Source organism: Gadus chalcogrammus, chromosome 13 (assembly GCF_026213295.1).
Source record: "Gadus chalcogrammus isolate NIFS_2021 chromosome 13, NIFS_Gcha_1.0, whole genome shotgun sequence".
Lineage (NCBI taxonomy): Eukaryota > Metazoa > Chordata > Actinopteri > Gadiformes > Gadidae > Gadus > Gadus chalcogrammus.
In genome coordinates this window covers 22,178,367-22,201,865 of record NC_079424.1, presented here as the reverse complement: position 1 = coordinate 22,201,865, position 23,499 = coordinate 22,178,367, and the positions used below count along the sequence as shown (strand labels likewise).

The 23,499-nt window shown below is 44.4% G+C and overlaps 1 protein-coding gene across 1 annotated transcript in view; it reads left to right on the top strand.

The window, feature by feature from the left end:
* The window catches only part of atp2b4 (ATPase plasma membrane Ca2+ transporting 4), a 52,219-nt gene extending 32,265 nt beyond the window's left edge, over positions 1 to 19,954 (top strand). The window contains exons 12-21 of the mRNA XM_056606831.1: positions 209 to 446; positions 1,582 to 1,761; positions 2,826 to 2,913; positions 3,470 to 3,576; positions 3,887 to 4,078; positions 4,834 to 5,047; positions 5,327 to 5,538; positions 5,691 to 5,798; positions 8,239 to 8,421; positions 14,616 to 19,954. Coding sequence (XP_056462806.1) covers positions 209 to 446; positions 1,582 to 1,761; positions 2,826 to 2,913; positions 3,470 to 3,576; positions 3,887 to 4,078; positions 4,834 to 5,047; positions 5,327 to 5,538; positions 5,691 to 5,798; positions 8,239 to 8,421; positions 14,616 to 14,789 — 1,696 coding nt within the window. The 3' untranslated portion in view covers positions 14,790 to 19,954. The remainder of the gene's footprint in view (positions 1 to 208; positions 447 to 1,581; positions 1,762 to 2,825; positions 2,914 to 3,469; positions 3,577 to 3,886; positions 4,079 to 4,833; positions 5,048 to 5,326; positions 5,539 to 5,690; positions 5,799 to 8,238; positions 8,422 to 14,615) is intronic.
* The last annotated feature ends 3,545 nt before the right edge of the window (positions 19,955 to 23,499 follow it).

Sequence of the window (23,499 nt, the reverse complement as noted above, 5' to 3'; positions counted from 1 at the left end):
ACTAGGTTAACCCATTCCCTGGACACAACCAAGGGAGCTAGGATAAAAGCTACACTACTGAGTACTTTTTATTTATTTTGTGCTAGGACGTATGACATACAATAGGTGCGTACATGAAGTGCCTCAAAGAGCCAGTGAACGTACGGATTGAGCAATGCCGATCCGATGGTGATTTGTCCCTGTTTTCTTCTGAATCCTCCTCCCCAAGATGCTCCCACATCTTGGACACCAAAGGTAAGCCGCGTAGCTTCAGCCCCAAGGACCGCGACGACATGGTGCGCCGCGTGATCGAGCCCATGGCCTGCGACGGCCTGCGCACCATCTGCGTGGCCTACCGCGACTTCCCCGCCGAGGCCGGCGAGCCCAACTGGGACAACGAGAACGACATCCTGAACGACCTCACTTGCATCGTGGTGGTGGGCATCGAGGACCCCGTCAGACCCGAGGTAGGAGGAACCAGGAGCCGTGAAGCCAGTACAACATGTTAACTCTGAACAATGTCCAGAGGATGAGGTGCATGCATAGTTCAGAGTGGCCCCCTCACACACAGGCTGCTCGGCCATTAAAAACACTCACTGTTTAATGTCTGGTCCAACTGATGCAGACTTTCTCCCACAGGTCACTTTTGCTCGCATTTGAGTTTTGGGATTAGAGAGAATCCATTTATAACCCCAAAAACTGGTTGGATCAGTAACACGTGGACATGTATTTAGAACAAGTTCATTCAAATTCCCTGAAATATTAGAATAAGTTATGCTAGATCACCGCCATCAGTCTTCAATTTGACTCAGCTACTGAGCTCATAACGTTGTTTTAGAATAACGTTGTTGCAGCGGCCTGGCATGTGTAAGGCTTACACCTGGACAACTAAACTCAGGCTTAAGATGGAGTAGAGCTCATGTCACTGTTTTATGTTTAGTTTATGCAGTAAAGGTGCCAGTGATATTTCTCTCCATCACAGCCCCACTGCCAGTGAGGGGGAATCCATAGATGGAAATGTTAGCCGCTTTCCCTGGCAGGGAATCTGTGACTCACTGCCTAGCGTTTGTTAGGCAGAGCTCGTTTAAAAGCACCGTCACCATGACGATGAACAGAGTCTAGAGGAGTGGGTGTTTTTAGTAGAATAAGTCTGAATGTAAATGAATAACTTTGCAGATGATCTCTATTTCTAATATATACTTTATGAACATGGAAAATGTGAGTGATGTCAGCCCTCCAGTCAGGAGCCCCCACCTCATGAGTGGAATGTAAAAAGCATTAGGGCTCATAGCCCCACATAGCACAGCACCAGTGTTTATCATCAGGTTAAAAATACAGGTTGAATCTGGTTCCATGCTATAGGGTTAAACATAGGTGTGGAGTGAAACACAAACAGTAAAGCCTCATTAATAAACATGTTTGTTTCGTTTGTTCTCTTTCAAAACAGTATTTATTTAAGAGGAAGGCAAACAAGTCAACTTGTCAACCGCACAGCGGGTTCCATGAACATGGTTGTCTTGTGCTTAACCCAGACATGGAACATGTTTACCAGGAGTGTTTATTGGAGGACACTGACATGAGGCATCTCTCTGACTCCTCTAGGTACCAGATGCCATCTCAAAGTGTCAACGTGCTGGCATCACTGTGCGCATGGTCACCGGCGACAACATCAACACAGCCCGCGCCATAGCAACCAAGTGTGGCATCCTTCTGCCCGGGGAGGACTTCTTGTGTATGGAAGGCAAGGAATTCAACCTACAGATCCGCAACGACAAAGGAGAGGTGAGACGGACTGCTATCGGTGCTATTGAGGAGGGGGTGGAATAGATTGGCGTCCACCGGAAAGTCTGTTAGTGCGTATTCTAGGTCTTGTGGCCTGTATTTTACGTCATCGACTAAGACACCGTCCCTGATTGGCCCGGTCACGTCGTCGACTGAGACACAGTCCCTGATTGGCCGGGTCTCGGGCCAATCAATGATCCTTGCACCGTACCTCCTATCCTACCTTTAATGAATGTTGGTTTATGGTTTTCATAAACATGTATAACCATGAACATAATTGAAAAGAAAATAATTTTAAACCTAACATCCATGTCCTTATCCACACTCAAACCAATAAAGTTAACTAATGAGTGAACAGCGTCCTATTGGAGGATGCTGAACAGAATATAAAACAACAGAAAACGGGCTAGCAGGCTGGGCTGATCTCCTCTGAGTGGTGAACCAGCTCCACTGAGCGGTAAACCAGCTCCACTTCAGGGCAGAGCTACCCCCTGTCAAACAAACTCTGCTTAGCATAGTGCAGGTTCAAACAGGAATACAAAAGAGAGGTCACGTTATGATAAACTACCTCAGTAAACCGTGAACGGTCAAAAGAAAACCGATTAAAACTGAATAGTGACGTACCAATGTACTACGTTTTCCTTATGTTACTAAGCATGCGCTGTTCCTCAGTCTGCTCTCTCTTACACTCTCCTGTCTTCCTGTACGTCCGCAGGTGTAGGTTGAGCAAAAATACTATACTAATATATAAAATGTATTACATATATTGAATGCCGACCACGCTATTTATTTTTTTCCTCTTTATTCCCCCCCCCCAAAATTGGGGGGTATTTGAATGAAATAAAGGTTTGAATTTGTGCTTTGCCGAATTCCGTATTTGGATTGGGTTCTGACAGAAGCTGCCTCTGTCCATTCATGAGATTATACAACTATATTACAGATGAACCATATGAGTTAAATTAGCACATCTACTTGAAAATGATATACTTACTATTGTGAATGTGTTGTCGAGATATTGAATTGATTCAAAGTGAAATGTAACACTTCACTCTTCTGAACACAAGGTTGAACAAGAACGTCTGGACAAGGTCTGGCCCAACCTGCGTGTCCTGGCCCGGTCTTCACCCACCGACAAACACACCCTAGTTAAAGGTAGGTCAATGCTCCACAACGGCATTATTCCACTGTTCCCCTCTGAAACAGAGCTGGGGTATGTTCAGAGAGGAAGTACAATTCACTAACCATCTGAGAACGCTTCTTCAGCCAGTTATTGTGATAAGTGATATAGTGATTGAAGTAATGTTATTTCATGAAGATAGTGTCGGAGTCTTTCAGTTCAAATATGATCATTTCTTTAAGACCTATACAACTATAATCTGTTTAATGAACAAATTATTACGTTTGTTTATTCTGCAAGATTATTGAAAAGCTTGCCCAAAATGTGAAGGCCATCATTCGCAGGCCCTCAGATCTTTCTATTGAGCTCAAACACGTTTAGATAGATAGAAAGATTTAGATACATTCTGGATGATTGAGAATCAAGATATTTATTTAGTGTAAACAATGCCGATGTGACGCTTACCAAAAGATCAGTTTCTGTTCCAAATCAACACCTAGAGAGATCTATTGACGTCTCTGTCAGGTGCATGTGGTTGGTCTCCATGTTCCCGAATTAAATGAGAGCTGTTCTCCCTGTGCTGTGGTGCAGGCATCATCGACAGCACCGTGGGGGAGACCAGGCAGGTGGTGGCGGTGACCGGGGATGGCACCAACGACGGGCCCGCCCTCAAGAAAGCCGACGTTGGATTCGCTATGGTACATGTGACTCTGTAAAGCATTGTTGTCCCATTTAAACAATTTGCTTAGGATTTTAAGGACATTTGTAGCCTGATCATCATCATAAATGTCTATTTCGTTAGACCTCATAATGACATATCAATATTCCACGACGAGCCAATCAGAGTGGCAAAACATTTCAACAAATGGGGCAGGGTTTCATAGCATGGAACCACAAGTTCCTTTTCTGTTCCAAGGTCTTCTGCAGCTCCTGATTGTTGCAGACCAAAGCCCTGCTGTCTGCCTCTGCGTTGTCTTGATCCTTTGTATGTTCCTCCGTGTCCCTCAGGGTATCGCCGGCACTGACGTGGCCAAGGAGGCCTCCGATATCATCCTCACCGACGACAACTTCAGCAGCATCGTGAAGGCGGTGATGTGGGGGAGGAATGTCTACGACAGCATCTCCAAGTTCCTGCAGTTCCAGCTGACGGTCAACGTTGTGGCGGTGATCGTGGCCTTCACGGGGGCCTGCATCACCCAGGTGAGCAGCCAGATCCTACATATGGGAACCAAGCTACAGCTGTATTAGCTGCTTTCCTAACATTACATTATGTTGGATACAAATAAATGGATAGAATAGAATTATCTGCAAAAAATACAGATTGTTTAATCTTTAAATTGCCATTTTTGTGTGTGTGTGTGTGTGTGTGTGTGTGTGTGTGTGTGTGTGTGTGTGTGTGTGTGTGTGTGTGTGTGTGTGTGTGTGTGTGTGTGTGTGTGTGTGTGTGTGTGTTTGTATAAATATGTATGCGTATATATAGATCTCTATATCGTATATGTTGTCAATGTTGTTTTTCAAGCCCAACCCCCTAGTAGTAGCACTGTGTAAAAGACGCTACCGCTACTCCAACCGTGTGCAATGAAAACTATTCTACCCCATAGTCTACATACACAAGTTGGTGATGAATTAAAATGCATTTGGATTCACTGACCTTCACAAGTCATCTCAAAACACTGGTGGTAAAAATGTCCCCGTTCAGGAAGGTAAAAAGATGACTATCTCCATAGATTGGCTCAAAGAGTGCTGCTATACTGTGGTAATGAACAGGAAACTCTTAGCTCTTAATGCAACCCCCCTGAGGTGTGTGTTAAATGTGACCCCGCATTAGGAGTTCCCCCTCGGCCCCTACTCTGCGTGGGCACATCATCTCAGACCGCAGGAGGACGACCCGGTCGTCAAGGTAACGGTTAACGGAGATCCTTGTAACAGAAATAACCGCCCGGCCCCCTCTCCAGGACTCTCCCCTCAAAGCGGTGCAGATGCTGTGGGTCAACCTGATCATGGACACCCTGGCCTCCCTGGCCCTGGCCACCGAGCCCCCCACCGAGTCTCTTCTGCTGCGCCGGCCCTACGGCCGCAACAAGCCCCTCATCTCCCGTACCATGATGAAGAACATCCTGGGACACGCCATCTACCAGCTCGTCATCATCTTCACCCTCCTCTTCGCTGGTGAGTCTTTCCGTCTCTCCGTCTCTCTCTCTCTCTGTCTCTCTCTGTCTCTGTCTCTGTCTCTGTCTCTGTCTCTGTCTCACTCTCTCTCTCTGTCTCTGTCTCTGTCTCTGTCTCTGTCTCTGTCTCTCTCACTCTCACTCTCACTCTCTCTCTCTGTCTCCCTCGCAAGCCCTCTCTCTCTTTCTGTATGTTCCTCTCTATGTCTGTATCTTGTTCTCTCTCTGTATCTTGTTCTGTGTGTGTGTGTCACTCACACACACTCACCCGCCATTGTAGGTGAGAAGATCTTTGACATCGACAGCGGTCGCAACGCGCCACTGCACTCGCCACCGTCCGAACACTACACCATCGTCTTCAACGTCTTCGTCATGATGCAGCTGTTCAACGAGATCAACGCCCGCAAGATTCACGGGGAGAGGAACGTCTTCGAGGGCATCTACCGCAACCCCATCTTCTGCAGTGTGGTCCTGGGAACCTTCGTCCTGCAGGCAAGTCCTCACACGGGCTGTTCCTCATGAGCAGAGACTACCTCAGGTTGCTCCTCATGACCAGATCCCAGCAGAGGCTGCTCCGGATGAGGAGAGTCCAACGTCTGGCTGGATAACAGGAGTCTAACGTCCCTTTCCTGTGTGTTCTGTAGATCATCATCGTTCAGTTTGGAGGTAAGCCCTTCTCCTGCACGGCCCTCACCATCGACCAGTGGCTGTGGTGCGTGTTCATCGGCGTGGGAGAGCTCCTGTGGGGACAGGTAAGAGAGTGCGTGTGTTGACAACACATTGTGGGGAAACGCCACTTTTGATTCTCACACACACAGAACAGAACTGTGTAATCCTCATCACCATGGTAATGAACTCTGTGAAAGTGGGGCAACTCCTACTTACAAAACCCTCAGGAACAAAGAACTCCACATTCCAGTCCCATTGTGATGATAAGCCAACATGCCCATAGAGGAAATATATAGCTTTAAAGCCACAGCAAAACCCGCTTGATGTAGGACCAAGAATGGCTGGTATATGATGTTCTATAAGAGCTTTAGGTTCGCGCGGAGGCCAGATACTGCGTGGGATATTAATATGAGATGGAAACGATCTAAGGCAGGTGACGGGTATCTTTGTTTCGGTGCTTTGTTCAGCGCAGGCTTCGGCCTTTGTTCAAGGCTGAACTGAGTTCTTCAGCGAGGAGCTGAATGTTGTGTGATGAGTGACTGAAAGAAAGAGGAAGATTCCTCATCTCATGTGGTTTTTACTCGATGGTCTGAGACTATGGCAGGCCATCGACTGATCCTCAATCACCTACACATGATCATCTATACATACATAGCATAATACTAAAGATTAGTGTAGTACATAATACTACATCAGTCTGTTTTACTGACTGTTTATCGTTCACTCCTAAACGCGTGTGTGTGTGTGTCATGCTGTTAAAACACCCTAGAAAACGTTGCCATTTGAACAAACTATCACTCTTCCTGATATTGTGTGTTAACTAGTGTATTTTAACACTCCATCACCCTAAGTGTGTGTGTTAACTTTCCGTCATCCTTATTTCCCCTTATTGCGTGTTAATTGGTGTGTTTAAACTCTCACCTTAAGTACTCCTTAGTGTGTGTTAACATTTGTGTGTGTGTGTCTGTGTTAACTTTCAGTCACCCTTAGTATTCCAATTTCCTTGGGGCCCTATCATGCACCCAGCTCAATTTACTTTCTGCACGATGCATGTATCGTTCCTAGTTTGCACAAAGCTAAATATCCCCCGCTGTCAACTCGCGCCACTAAACTTCCGAGAGGCGTGTCGGCGAAAGGCAGAGGCGTGTTCCTGCTCAATTGATACATGGTGCTATCTTACAGATCGATAAAGCAGTTGCGCTTGAGTATATATCCATAGGGGCTGCATGAATGAACACTGTAGAAGGCTATGCCTTGCTTTAAAATAATAACAATAATAAACTTGAGCAAAGTAGGCTAAATCCCAGCCTTAGAGTAATATAATGCTGGTTAAATTATTTGGGAAAGATACAGCGGTAAGAAGTTGCACGTTAAAACCATGCATCTGCAAACACCGTACAGCAAACCCATAATTTCTAGACACATACATCATGTACAAGCCCATAACTTTTAGGATTGATGAGTATTTGATCGTGAGAAAACGTAGTTTTACCGTGAGTGAGTGTTTAAAATAATGGATGAATGCAGGTGATGCTTGGCGCATGTGTGCCCCAATCTGTTTAAACATACACAAACTAAACACATAACGCATTATACAGTCCATGGTAATGTATATTAACGGGGGGACACATGCATATTATAGACCAACAGAAATGTTCAAGACGACTCAGTCTTTCTGAAGTTGTAGAAGAAACGCTATACCATGTGTGAATTAGGCCATATTATTTGGCCATAAACTGATCCATTAGAAGTTTGAAATTCATGTGGTCATGCATCTGTCTCATCAGAGACTGCAAACACGCTGTCAAAATATCAACTCGTCAGGTTCAAATGCGCTCATTGCTCTTAAAGGGGATGGGAGATGGCTCTCTCATTGGTTTATTGCACGTTACACCCAAAACACACCTACGGGTATTCAGACCAACCCATTTTAGATTTGCGTGGGGCGCATGAGTTATTTATCCGCCGGTATAATAGCAACAGCGCCAGAGACCCGCCCACAAAGCTACTGCCGTTTCGCGCTTCTCACTTGTGTTTAAGACCGCTAAAATTGGGCCCTTAGTGTGTTATTACATTTCTTGAGGTGTTCTTGAGGAGGCCTTCTAACCCAGGTTGAAATGCAAATGTGCAGTGTGCAAATATTCAAGTGAAAATGGCAGCTTGTTAACAACCTGACTGTTAGTGTACATCAGGGACTTTTGAATGATTACCCCGCACAAGCTAATGACCTAGCAGTCATAAACACACCAACTCATTAGCATTCCCATTAGCATCTGTCGGATCGCTAATGGATATATATGGGGTCAGGGGTCAGCAGATCCAGCAGCAGAATCCCGGTCATATACTGTATAAACTTATGACCCTGTCAGCGTGCTACGAGTGGGGGGCGGATGGCGCGGACACATGTGCCTCAGCAGATCAAGCCGGCTCCCGGGCCATCTTTGACCATCATTAGGTCCTAAACGATGACGTCATCTTACGTCACCCAGGGCTTGTACTAAACGTGTGCGTGTGTCTTCCCAGCTGATCACCGCCATCCCCACGCACCGCCTGAAGTTCCTGATGGAGGCGGGCCACAGCAGCACCAAGGAGCAGATCCAGCAGGAGGGCCTGAACGAGGGCACCGACGAGATCGACCACGCAGAGATGGAGCTCCGCAGGGGCCAGATCCTCTGGTTCAGGGGCCTCAACCGCATCCAGACCCAGGTACACAGCACCGCCTGCGGGCCCTTGGGCCTCCCCTTGGGGCCCTTCAGCTCGTCTTCCCTGAAAGATCGATATTGTGTTTGCAGATCCTCGTTACGATCAGACAGGATCGCTCTGATTCCAGTGGTTGGTCTCAATAATATCAATGAGACACTATGATGCAGTGGTGGATTAGTACTGCAGTACGCCCCAATCCAGACATGGGGACAGAATCTCAATGGCATACAAGAAGTTCCTAGTTAACAAACCAATCTTCCCAAATGATTATTAAAGCCCATTTTCAGTTGACTTTACGACCACAGGTTGTTTTTGCTAAACTGTTGAATTGGAAACCAAGATGTTCTACATAGTGGCATAGTCGAGGAGGGACCCACATCCAATACCTATGTGAAGTATATCTTTGTGAAACATTGTTTCTTTGTGGGTTCCTTGGTAGCATCACTCCATAGGCAGCAGTGAGGCTCCTCTCTGTACACGTCTGTAAACGGGGCCGTGTGCAGAGAAGAACAGCCTCCAGTATCTGAATCTACTGCTCACACCCCCATACAAACGCAGCACCCACCAACCCACATGCAACCAACCACATTCATCCCTCATCGGCTTTATGTGATGGTCGGTGGTTCTAGTAAGTTCTGGTAGGTTATTGTAGGCTCTGATACGCTCTGGTCGATTCTGGTTGGCTCTGGTAGGTTCTGGTACGCTCTGGTAATCTCTGGTAGAGCTGGTAGGCCCTGGTTGGTTCTGGTAGATTCTTGTACGACCTAGGCGGTTCTGGGAGGTTCTGACTCGCTGTGCATTGCAACTGGTCTTCTCTGAACTCCCGGTTTGGAGGTGTAAAATGACAGCAGTTTATATTTCAATGAGATGTAAAGAGAGACTATTTTGAAGAGAGCCAATGGAGGGGGGCTGGGCTGAGTGGGGCTAAGGAAGCCAACAAAGGGATGCAACTTAATTAGCTTTTTATCTTTCTACCCGCGCCTCGCTCCCAATCTATTGTAATTCTGGTGTGTAATTGCTGTGACTTTTCTAATTGTGCCATCGCATGCCTGGCTGATCTTACACTAAAGAAAAATAAATGACACAAGTAGCACTTCATGTCAAAACTTTCACTTGCTCGAAAGTAATTTGCATATCTGCCAGATGTATTTTAGAACATGCCCTGTAACGCGTGCCTGCATCAGCTGTCCCCCTCTCCCGCTAAAAAACATAGCCTGATACTGTCCCTTTTAAGATCCCATGGCATAAACATTTATATATTCAACAAATAAATCATCTTGCAATCAACCCTATTTTGAACATAAAATTAAGTTGGACTTTAATAGGCCTATCTTTAAAGGTCCCATGGCATTAAAATCTCACTTTATGAGGTTCCCCTAGCCTGACTATGATCCCCCAGGAGCTAGAAATGGCGTTAGGTGTATAACGAGCACTAGGTATCCTGCTTTGCCTTTGAAAAACAAAGCTGAGGCGTGCCGATTTGGAATTTTCCCCGTATGACATCATTAGGGGACATACGCCCAGAGAATTTGACCCGCCAATGAGATGATGAGCTACGATTGTTGGCGTTCTTTGACGACGTCTGGTATTTCCACAATGAGACTCTTAGTGGGGTTATCTCAGCCATGGTTGAGAAGGAATTGGGGGAAAGGAACTTTGGCTTTGACTCCCTGAAGTACATGAACCACGACAAGGAGGAGAAAGGGATTGTCGCCCGCCATTGTCTCCCACCGGAGCCCTCTGCCTGTTGCCCTCCGCCGCGGGGCACCACCGCCGCGAGGTGGTATCTATGTATAATATGATATTATTTAGATATAGAGCTCCAGGACTCCCGCCAGAGTGTTCTAGAATATTTGAACAAGGCCAAAGACTGTGTGCGCCTCGCCATTGCGATACATCCACTGTAAACGCATGAGAGCACATGGTACCGTGGCCCCAAACTGCTCAGGGCCACACCCTCCTCCTTGACCCGCCTCTCTCCTCCTCATTTGCAGTAAAGCTAGAGACATCGATACGGCGCGTTTGGGGAAAGCTCAATGTGCGACTGGCTTGTAGTGGCTGTAATTCTGCACCACGGCTGAAATTCGGGAACGTCTTCAAATTCTGTGTTAGGAGCACACTAATATTTATATTAAAACATCCATAAAGTAGCATGCCATGGGACATATAATATCGCCCTCTCTCGCTAAAAACATAGCCTCTAATAGGCTGATACTTAATGTCCACTTAAATACAGAGCCTCTCATAGGTTATAATGCCTCTTCAATGTCAATCAAACACAGAGCCTTGCATAGGCTGATACTGCCTCTTTAATGTCCCCCTAAACACAGAGGGCCCTATTTTAACGGTCTGAAACGTAATTGAGAAGCGCCAAACGCAAGTAGCTTTGTGGGCGGTTCTATGGCGATAAGCCTCTATGCCTCTCATTGGCTGATACTGGCCCTTTAGTGTCCACCTAAACACAGAGCCTCCATTGGCTGATACTGGCCCTTTAATTTCCACCTAAACACAGGGCCTCTCATAGGCTGATACTGGCCCTTTGATGTGGGCTGTTCATCCTGGGAGGTCTGCTAGGGGCCCTGTTGGCGACCTACACTACTTTTAGGTCATTTTCGATAGCTTTTCAAGAGGAAGGCTGTCAATACACATGCTTGTAGACAAAGATTTATAGATTGAGGCATTCCTGTAATATTTTGATGCAATAATGGATACAATTAGGGTTGTATTGTTCAAACTCTCAGTATTGCAACATGATGCTAATACCTGCTAGCATAGGGCTCAGCAAAGCATTGCTGGGTCACGCCGTCCTCAGACCTCAACCTTTTTAAAAATGGTAAGAGTCAACAGAGCTACAATTAAACCTTTGAATTTCAATCTGAATCTACATGACATTTTCCTAGTTGGTCTAATTAAAAAAATTATTATAAAAATCCAAATCAAGCAACGTATAATTTGCTGAATAAATGTCATCGGTATAAGATGATGATTATGAAATTCAAGTCAGACGAGGCAGGAGCAGTTGAGTGGGTTCTCCAGGTCTCTGAGATGGATGATTCAGCCTTACTGAAACTTTTATTAGAACATCACTTCATTATGTACATATACTGTTTATACAATCTGCTTTACAGATTCAATGCATAATGTACAAGTCCAGGGTTTATGTAGCGGTGTAACCAGTATTCTAAATAGTTTAGTCTGGTATTGGAAGCGGCACGTGTCGCCCCTGGCTCGGACTTCGCGGGGCCTTATCCACCGCCTCAGCCTCCACTTCCCTTCCTACGTCAAATCTGTTCAGAGGCGTGAAGCTCAACTGGCTGAGATGTTATGTCACCTGCACCAGGCTGCTGCTGTCAATAACTCTACCGCACAGAATTCCCAAAGGAGAGTCTTTGATATCACCTGCTGCTGTCAATATCTCCACCACACAATCCTCCCAATACAGAGTCTTTGATATCAGCTGCTGCTGTCAATATCTACCACTGAGTCCTCCAAATACAGAGTCTTTGATATCATCTGCTGCTGTCCAGTGATACTGTAGTCCGGCTGACACCCTCAGTAATGTAGAGAATCGGATCTTGAGAAATCGTGTAAATGAACATGAGTTTGTCATGACTTTTTAATTTAAGAGCACATTGAAAACTAGTACATTGATAACGTATTTGCCGCTCTGGAAAAAATGTTGTATTGCAAAAGAAGTGCTTCAATGTTCAATCCTCCCTGAATGCAAAAAAATGCACAACTTTATTCACTGGTCGAAGTACAGATATTTATAATATTTCATGTTATGTTCATTTATAAGTTCAAAGAAAATCCGCTTGTTCTTCCAGTTGTTTTCTCTGCCTCTTTCCCCACTCTCTGTCCCTCTGACTATACTCTCGGCTCTCCTCCAATGACCGACCTGTTTTCTTCCACATCCATAGCGCCGCCTTCCTCCTCCTTCCTCCTCGGTCTAGACGAGCTCTCTCCAGACGGGAGCGAAGCGCGCTCCTCTTCAGACTAACCTTTTGCTGCTCCTAACTCTGCTGTGGCTGTGTCCTCCTGTAGATGGACGTGGTGTACACCTTCCAGACGGGCCAGGCGGCCGTGCCAGGGGCACTGCGCCGCCAGCCCTCCGTCGTCAGCCAGCACAACGACTCTGCGCCGCCCAAATCTGTCTCTAGCCCCTCCCACGTTGGGCTTAGCCCCTCCTCCTCCTCTCTGACCTATCCGAGCGGGGTGCTGCCTCTCCCCACCACTACTACTACTACTACTACTACTACCGCTCCCTCCTCTTCGGCAGGCAGTGAGTGCCTGGCCTGAGGGCCGGCTAACCGGCCTCTGCTCTGTCTGCTGTGTTGCTCCCCTCCTCTGTGGTGACCGTGGCCCTGCTGAATGCTGCATGAATGAACCCCTAATGGCCTGCTTAGTCGTTCCCTTCTTTGTGAGGGGCGAGTTCTGGACGGCTGTTGTAATGACACTGCCTTCCTCATTCCCCATCCATGCTCCTGCTTGTTCTTCATTTACTAACATCCCCCCCCCCCCATTGTGCAATCCAGCTCCCTGCTACATCTGCTTCCCTGTAGAGTCTTCATGCCCCAAGTGGGACTCCCCGGCTCCACTTCAAACTCACCTTGTTGCCCTCTTGAACCGAACGTGCCCCTCTCCTCTGACCCCCTGTGGTCGACTTTGTTAGAACAGCGGCCTAGCACTAGGGCCTAGCACTAGGGCCTAGCACTAGGGCCTAAAACTAGGGCCTAGCACTAGAACAGCGGGTCGAGCACTAGGGCCTAGCACTAGGGCCTAGCACTAGGGCCTAGTGCTAGAACAGCGGGTCGAGCACTAGGGCCTAGTGCTAGAACAGCGGGTCGAGCACTAGGGCCTAGCACTAGAACAGCGGGTCGAGCACTAGGGCCTAGCACTAGAACAGCGGGTCGAGCACTAGGGCCTAGCACTAGCACTAGGGCCTAGGGCAGGGCAAACCAAACATTGACTAGATAATTATAAGGACAGAGTAATACTCTTAAGTAAATCATAAAACGGCCATCTCACGAAGCTCACATTGCAGTACAGAATTGGAGTGTGTCAAGTTATTACACATGCATTTGCCCAAAGTGGCCAAACGCATATGCATGCTGATGGACTATGACCTTCTGAAGACGACATATTTGTTATAGTTCACCGTGCAGCTCAGCAGAGCAGCCATTTTAAACAATCTATCCAACCTGCAAGGTTCACCTTAATTCAGCTTATTTCCGAGTGTCTATAATTTCTAGAATTAAAATTTGTTTCTAGATTGAATCGCTTGCCAATGCAGAGAACCAAGAATAGAGGATATGTCTGTGGATCCTAGCGTAGGCTGCGTTCTCCTAGCTGAGGACAGAGAGTCTGAGAACAGAGCTGCAGAGAACAGCAGGAGAGAAGAGATGAACCACGTTTGGTTCTGGTATTCCAAACAGAGCTGTGCTTGTGTGAACCTCTTTAGTGTACTTCCAAGTCCACACATTTGTGTTGTGTCTATTTTGAGCACTCATCTTGGTTGCATGAGAATATTGTATGTAGGGCTTGGGCATAATTCAATATAATCATAATTGCATTGGTATTTTTTTGATGGTTATAGGCCTTCAAAACTATTTCGTCATGATACAAAATAACGACAAAAAATGAAGCATTTGTCTGGTAATATAATCCGTATTGCATAGCAGTTCAATGGGACAGACCTTGATTGGAATCCTGAACATTTTAAAGTAGGATTTTAATTCTTAAACTGATAATGTCAGATCTATTGATTTGAGTGTTTTGAGAACTATGACAGCAGATGATTTAATGTCATTCAGCCCTCTGCAAGGCGTGTGTGCATGATGCGTGGGCTGGCGTGTCGTGGCGTGACGTAGCGTTGTGCTCCTACATCCTGAGTGGAAGTTGCATCCTCGTGTTGAATGTCAAGTTGATCCATTCCATGCAATGTGTACTGGATTGTTGTTGTTGCTGTGGTTGTTGTCGCTGTTGTTTGCACATTGGTATGTTTTTGCCCAAATTACCCTTTTCCATTAAGCATCCTCTCCATAACACCCGTTTGTTCCCAGGTGGATCCCCCCCCCCCCTCCATTCATCCGCCCTTATGCCCAGAGACCTCATCACAAGCACACGCTAATCCCCCTCTCTTTCCCCCCCCCCCTCTCCCTCTCCCTCCCCCTCTCTCCCTCTCTCTGACCTCTCAGATTAAGGTGGTGAATGCCTTCCGGAGCTCCCTGTACGAGGGACTAGAGAACCCCGAATCACGCAACTCCATCCACAGCTTCATGGCCCACCCCGACTTCGCGTCGCTGTCCTCGGACAACGAGGACCCAATCCCCACGATCCAGGAGACGGGAGACGAGATCACCGGGCCCTAGCTGGACCTGCCTCCCTCCACCATACTCTCACCTTCCATGATTGGGCTTTATCTATACACATGTCTATAGATATAGATATATATCTATAGACATGTATGTAGATATCTATATCTATATCTATATATTGTTTATACACTATGTCCTTTTTTGCTCAGCCCTCATGTCTTTATATCATCGGTCTCTTTAAGTCCCCCTAACCTCTGGTGATTCTCATTCATTCACCAAACTCATGAAGCGGTCCTCCCACTTGCCCGTCCCTGCCAACAGGCTTTTGGGGCCCCACGCGCACAAACACATTACCTGGAGTCCATCTGGGCCCCCTTTAAATGTTCCTTTTCCAGCGGTATCCCGGTGACCTATGTTTTTAATTCAGTCCGAGTTTTTGTCTGGTACCGAAGAAAAGCACGTCTGTTTGTTGTACAACTTCTCAATGCTCTGGAATGACACTACTGGAGCTTATCCTTTAAGAAGAACGCGTCGGGCTTTGATTCTTCAGCACAAACCCCTAATGGTTTCTTATCCAACCGATGAGTCGACTGATGCTTAAAATACCGAATATGTCTAAGGATTGTGTATAGCTTCTAACTGTCCAAACGTTGTCTATTGTCCCCAAGAATATTCCTATCATCTTTTTATAATTTATAGTTTTCTCTGCAAAGACAGGACTATGCTTAATGTGTTGTCGGACTAAGTAGAACTAATAGGCTTCTCTGCATTAGGGTCGGTGCATAGGGAAGGTGTTGGAGCATTTGATTTGCCCCTTTATTTCTAGTTTTTGTATTGTTTGACCTAAATTTGGTGTGAACATTTTTATTTTAAGTGTGGAGTTTTATATTTTAATTTTTACCATTCCTAGCCCCTCTTGTGTGTGTATAGGGGGGAGGGGGCTTTTAGCTTTTTATTGTTAGGGTTGTTAGATTGGATTCTAGAAATGCTATTGAGTGTTTAATGCAACCAACATCCATCTTGTGTGCAATATAAATATGTCATTTTTTCAAATAACAAGTCACTCGTAAGAGTGTTTCCATCCTCCTACGTTGTTGTCTGCAGGCTGCGGTTTGAATCGTAGACAAACAAAGCCGTAGGGATACAGTATCTTGAAATGATTCCTTTACTGTCAGCTTCTAAGTGTCACCCAGAGCCATATCTTAAAGGTGGTCTGTGACTTCATTTTTCTGCTTTTGTCATGACCCCTGCTCTCCCATCATAACCCTGAGGGGAAGAGTACAGCTCCAGTTGTCACTGCCGAACTAGGTTTAAAGGACCTCTGCAATGTTTACATAAAGTAATGTCAGTGACGATCGCCCGTCTTCTGATCAGTCCTTCGGCCCTTGTGTGAGTCTTATGTGCTCTATTTAACCTAATGGGCAATCTTCTTGCATGATTTTCATAAAAAAACATAACTTTTCCCATTTTTTTTAAATCTTCTGTATTTTTATATTAAGTACTTTTTAATATTTTAGAGATTTGAATACGTATGTAAAGGCGTGAGTCTGGTGTTCGCACACAACATCAATGAACCTGTTTTGACGTATGTCTTTTACACCTCTCTATAGTTCTGCCATGCTTCATCTTCTCGTCATGTGATGTTGGGCTAAGAGATGACAACTTGTTTACTTGGTGACCATGCTACTGCGATATCAGCAATCTGGTGTCAACTGGGCTTTATTTAATCTTTATTGGATTTGTACAAATACGAAGTGAAGCCCCCCTTAACAGAGTTTTAAACGTGGAGGTTGTATAATTATGAATTGATGATAGTCCAATTCAATATAGTTTTTTACCTTGGGATACCAAAAGGAGGCTTTAGCTGGTGGATATTGTCAGGCGACCATGAAGAGGTTTTCAGCTTTCCTTGTTAACCCAGGAAACCTTTTGAAGAGAGCAGAGCGGATAACGGCTTCACCTGTTCCTCGTGTTGTGGGTCTAGACTATTGGCTGCCTCAGCGTGGTGTCCTCATCTCAACGCTCGGTTTACATGCACCTTTCCAAAGGAAATGGTTGATATTTTATCCTTTGTTTATCCATCTTCTTCTGCCAAATTTGCCAAAAACATGCTTCTACAAAGAATTTACTTTAATAGTAGCGTGTCACAAAATAATGTAAAACTAGGCAGCGGTGAAGGAGAAGACATGGTCCCCAGCTTAGCTTTAAGTCTTCATATAGAATTCGATTTTACATTTGTCGCATGTTGTTAATGGCTACTTTCTGGCCAGGTCTCAGCCACCCATCCCCACTGCTGACTTAAACTGTGTTGCTTGGCAGATGTTGCAGAAAAGTGTGTGACTGAGGTGATGGGGGGCTTGTGTCTCTGGGCTCACTGATGCTAGCTTGACACATTCTACAGACTGACACTCACTCCTGTGCAACATTGTTTCCCATAATACTGACAACATGACACCCAGGTCCCATGTAAGTCTAATGGGGGGGACTCTGCAAAACTCTAATGCTAACTTCTGGATCACATCCTCACAAAAATACTTTATCATTGTATTTCACTTGACATATAGTAAAACCTAAAGAAATCTAGATTTCGAAGATCTGTTATTGCACATCACAACTAAACTTCCAAATTTCTATTGCATAGCCATAAACAATCTACACAAATCTGATTCCTGAATTTATAATAGCTTCAGTTTTATTTGCACAAAAAAAACTAATCATTTCTGTAATTGGTAATATCCAAAATATTAGGCACTGGTGTTACTTTTATATAAACATAATAGCATTTATGTCGCATGCAAGACCTATATACAAAACATGGTTGTTTAAAGCAATATGTTGGACCTGGTGTGATTGGTATTGTTGTGTTCAGTGTAGCCTAAAGTCACTCTGTATGAAAAAGAAAAAAGACTCCATTTGGATTAAGCTAACTGCTCAATATGTGTTCAGTGTTCTGCATGTTTTTGTATGGAATGAAGTGTCCCAAATGTGACCCGCTTTAAAACAACTTTTATAACCCCAGTACACACTTAACATGCAAACATACATGCAGACTTAAATGTAAACATATATACTTGCACTGCAAGGTGGAACACACTGAGGAAAGTCTGACTGAAACATGCCCTTTAGAGATTGACAATGGATGAGTTACTGGAAAGACATGGGATTATTCTTATTAATTGAATTTGACACAAATTCATCACTTCAAAACCATCACAATGTTTTTACTGACATGCATGTTGTTTGAAATTAACATCTGCATTTTTACAGAAATCATATATTCAGATTTACTTTTCATTTAAATCCTTTCAAAACATTTGATTATACTATTTGTCAATTCAATCAATAGATGATTGCAAAAGTTTTTCCAACACATTTTCTCTTCTTTCAGACAGTATATTATTTAAAATATTTCATTTTTTGCTCCTGTAACAAAACACTGTTGTTACCCCGCACCTCACACCTGTGTCAGCTACCTGTGTTCATGTCCATAAGAACCTGACATCTTGATCACACATTAAGGGCTAGAGACTTGAGAAAGATCCTACTAGCACATCCGGACCACTGAGGTAGGGAGATCTTCTGAGGATTTGGAGAAAAAATTCGAGGAAAGGATTGTTTTAAGTTTGTCTATTTTTTTTATATTGGTTAATTTGGGTTTGTCCTCAAGAGAATAATCCACTTCATTTCGAGGCTGGCTTTGTTCTTTGATTTTACCCTGGGAGTATTACACATTGAAGACAACATATATTAGAGATATAGTTGCCATAAAAAAGCACATTTTCTCTGACTTTAAAACCTATTAAAACTGCCATATTTTGTATCGGGGTTTGTGTAATTGTTGATTTAACTTGGCGGAAGCTGACTTCAGGAGCAGACGTTGAGAGAGGAGAATGGAAGGAATACTTGCTTGTTTCCATGTTGTCATTTCATAAAACATTGTGCATCTCATTCATTCTGGTTTTACTTTCCTCTGCTTCCATATGCCTCCACCACAGCGTTTAGTAACATGGCTTTGATTTCAACATCTTTTGTATAGGATAACAAACATTTCCCATCTGAGAAACTGCCATGTTTGGTTTACGGTTAGAAAGTGATCTTCCGCCACATATAAATTGGGTGAAGTTGTTTTTCCTCAGTGTGTGTCCTTTCCTTACCCACTATTTCTGTCTTCAATATAACATATCCTGTGTTCCTTCAGTGTCCCCCAATGTGTTTCTCTGTTGTCACGCGTCAACTTGTTATTCCAGTTTGCTTCAATCTATGCAACATAATGATTTGATTTGTTGAGCTCCGCTCCCTTTGCTTGACCTCCTAACATGTGTTTGACCTCCTAACATGTGCTGCCGTGTGCTTGTCTCTGTCTCAGTGGACGGCAGTTTGGTTATCATTTTATCATTTCAGTTTGCACTGACGGAATCACAATACATGTGCAACTCTGTATATGTGTAAGTGTGCGCATAAGGTGTGCACTAACCTATTTTCTTTACTCTTTTGTAATATATGATCATGTGGAATGCTTTGGTCTAAGTGTCATGTCATTTGAATGCATCAGAACAACAAAATAATGATAATCAAGCAATTGAAGATACTATATATTTATATCTATGTATGGATATATATCTATATGTAGATAACTATATATATGGATATATATCTATATGTAGATATATTCAAAGCCATCAAATTTGAAGCACCTGAGGGTCAACTCAATGTTGAGCATGTCCTGTAGATTCCTGCGCAACACAGACGACTAGTCTTTGGTGTGCCGATAAAGAATGTTAATTTATAGGCTGTAATATTCATTTACTCTTGCCAATGAATAAAGTACAATGTAATCTTATTCAGCAACCCTGACGTCTGCAATCTTTTGTCTGGTGCCCCCTCCTGCTCCAGGCTCCTCCTCCATGGGACGAGGTAAGGAGGCACTGAACTCATGATGGCTCGCCAAAATTAGAAATAACCCACAGAAATGTATAGCCACAGATTAAACCATTTTTTGGAATTGTAAGAATCCTATGTCAAGGGATTTTGACAAATATCCAAAATATTGAAATCTGTCTGCTCCGAGCTATAGTACGGAGAGAAGATACAGGATATGCTGCTATGACTAAGCTTTGCAAAGACATTATGTAGCTTACCTTAATACATAAATAATTGATTTTGGTTTGCGTGTTGAGTCAAATGGAGGTGACCTATTTTATTATATGAACAATTTAAAGGTGCAGTTTGTATGATTTAGTGGCATCTAGCGGTCAGGTTGCAGATTGCAAACAACTGAGAGCCCAAACACATGACTCTCTTATTGGGTAAGGTGGCCTGTGGTGGGTAAGGTATCATGTCCTGGCCTGTATTGTGTCAGGTGTCCTGTACTGGCCTATATTGTGTTAGGTGTCCTGTACTGGCCTATATTGTGTCAGGTGTCCTGTACTGGCATGATTTGTGTTTGATGGTAAAGTAAAATACTGTAGTCTGTACATTTATAGGCTGCAGTTTTCAAGTAAAGATGGCAATTCTGTCTGTAAAGGGGCAGTGCACCCAAACTCGTTTTTGTTCTTGTTTAGACGAGGTAATGTCTTTGATTGTCAACATAGTAATCTATGCCACTGTTCCTAAACTAATACCGTAATTAAAAGGCAACAGCCATACAATTATATGTTCCTGCCGGTCTTCTCTCAGACGGTTTAAGAACGCTCCTCTCTGCTCAGAACACCGGTTGTTGTTGATAGCCAGGTCCGATACAGGGTTTACATCTGTAACACCACGGTGTGTGGATGTGTGGTGCTCCGTCAGATCAGCTGTGCCTGTCTGTGGAGCAGTCTGTACGTCCTGGGCTACTGTAGAAACATTCAAGATTCAAGTATTTATTTGTCACATGCTTAATTTGAGAAATAAAAAGCAGTGAAATGGGGATTGATTTGCAACTGCAACTACCAGATGTGCCAAGTTTAATAATAATTGAAAAGTAAGAAGATAGGATTAAATAAATAAAATAAAATAAAAGTTTATGAAGAGGGGGGAATTATGTCATTCATTGTCCGTATGGCTTGGGGGGGAAAAAAACATGACAGGCTCCTTGGCTGTAAACCCCCTATGTAGATATTAAAATGGCTGATTTTAAGGTAATGAAAACAGAATTCTTATCATGGGATTATACAATCATTAAAACATATTATTACATTCCATTCATGTCAAGTCTGTTCCATTAGATACCACCTAATTCTACAAACTGCAAATTAAAAAGAACAGAAAGGTCATAATATTAAATTGACTAATTCTTTTTCACCACCATTATTGGAGATTACCTCAGGTTTTAGTTAATTTTGGATTAGCTACATGGAGCGGTTGGATTTCAGTTGTGTCTTCTATTCCTATAAATTCTATCCAAAAATAAATGGTCAACACTTTGGAAATTGCAAATTAGATACTCAAAATAAATCTGTGCCCACTCTCACCAATGTATATCTGCTTCTTAGTTGCCAAATTCCGGATGTGTCCATTTTAACGTTGTCCAAACTGTTCTCGCAGGAAAAAATTCACATTGTTCTTCTGTACATCCTTTGTTGGAGAAGAAGCTAATTTCTATGGAGCCTCCCTGTGGTCACCGGTCCATCATGCACCACTGTCAACCAGGCCCGGTCACAACCGGGCCCAATCATTCAGATGCAATCATTCAGATGCCGTTGGTGAGCGACTGGTTAATGTGGTGGTGCTGTTAGTTGAAGTGTTTCACAGAGTTACTGAAACCGACATTACACATGAAACTGACATTGTGGCACACTCGTGGGCGACTCCCCTGATGATGCAGCTAGCATGCAGGGGCGGTATCAAGGGCTCTCTGCATCTCTCTCAGATTCATGTCTGGTGTTATGCACACATTCTGAACCTTCTACCTGCAGACACAACAGGTAGGGTGGTAGAAAGCACCTCTCTTTTTCTTTTCTTAAAGGTCCCATGGCATGCTGCTTTATGGATGCTTTAATATAGATATTAGTGGGCCCGTAACACAGTATTTGAGGACGTTCCCGAAATTACGCTACGACACTACGAGCCAGTTGCACATTGAGCTTTCCCCAAACGCGCCGTTTCGGTGTCGGTAGGTTTAATGCAAATGAGGAAGAGAGAGGCGGATCAAGGAGGAGGGTGGTGGTGTGGCCCTGAGCAGCTTGCGGCCATGGTACCATGCGCTCTGTTTACAGTGGATGTATCACAATGGCGAGGCGCACACAGCCTTTGGCCGTGCTCTGTAAATATTCTAGAACACTCTGGGTGCTCCGGCGGGAGTCCTGGAGCTCTATATCTAAATAATATCATAATATACATAGATATCTATATCATAAAATATAAATTATCACGGCCAAAAGCTGGTTGCACCTCCAGACGATATTATGAATCTCAAACGACTGCGTTGGGTTCTCCGACGTCTCTGGTTCTTCCACGTCCACATCAATCTGAAGTAGACTGAACCACGACATGGAGGAGAAAGGAGGGTAGCTTGTTGACCGCGATTGTCTCCCGCCAGAGCCTCGCTGCCGAAGGACCACCGCCTCAGCGGCGGGCAGCGGGTAGCGCTTAGGCACCACAGCCTCCTGCAGTGGGCAGCACCGAGGCGGTGGGCCCTCGGCAGCGGCTAGCGGACAGCGGGAAGTGGGTCTCAAGCGAGAGACAATCGCGGGCAACATTCCCTTTCTCCTCCATGCCGTGGTTCATGTAATTCAGGGAGTCAAAGCCAAAGTTTCTTTCCCCCAATTCCTTCTCAACCATGGCTGAGATAATCCCCACTACGAGTCTCGTTGTGGAAAAACCAGAGACGAGAGTCCGACGTGTTATGCGCCATAAGACCGACAGCAGAACGATTATCAAAATAACAAAGAAGTGTGCAACACTTGCATTACAGTCCAGGAGCTCTATATCTAAATAATATCATGTATCATGAATCACAAAGGACTGCGGCGGGTTCTCAGATGTCTCTGGTTCTTCCACTTCCACATCAATCAGAAGTAGACTGAAACGTGCGCTGCCCGCTGCATTTGTTTGAAAGCAACCGATAGCAAGGTATATAGCAGAAGCATTGCAGAAGACTACAGAGGTAGGACTAAGTATCCTGTTGAAAATGCTCACTATGAAGAAGGCTTACAATAGACCACTTAAGTCTTCTAACGGACAGCGGAGCAGCAAGGATACTCCTGGGTGCTGAAAATCCATTATTCCACCAAACAAATACAACAAATTCATGTTAAATGCATTTTTAGAGAAGATGAATAGCGGGAATGGTTTGTGGATACTGTTGTTCAGCGGTTGGACCGGATGTAGGGGGACATCAGAGAGCTTAAAGAGACGCCTGCTCCAAAAGAGATAAAACAAGCCTGAAATAACTCTGTTTCACTCGGCTTACTTCTGTAGTCAGCTGATTTTTATGAGTGCGGCACATTCTTTATCGGCGTTAGCATTTAATGTATATTTTAAGATAACGCTAATTCTATAAAAGGCTGTGCTCAGAATTCAGACTGCTGAAAACAACATGCACATATAGGATCCACAGAAAAGGTCGGCAAACGTGTCTTGTTTGTTCATCAGCAAAATTGTTTCATAGCGCCTGCCAACCCTTCAAACAGCTGTTCCCAGGGGCCTCACGGACCAGGCTTGTTTATTTGAAACATCATGAGCTCATTTTAAGATAACATTAGATTAGGTTGTATTGTCCTCCGGAGAGGAAATGTATTGCCACAGGCATCCATCACACAAAGCATTAATGACAAAGAGAGAA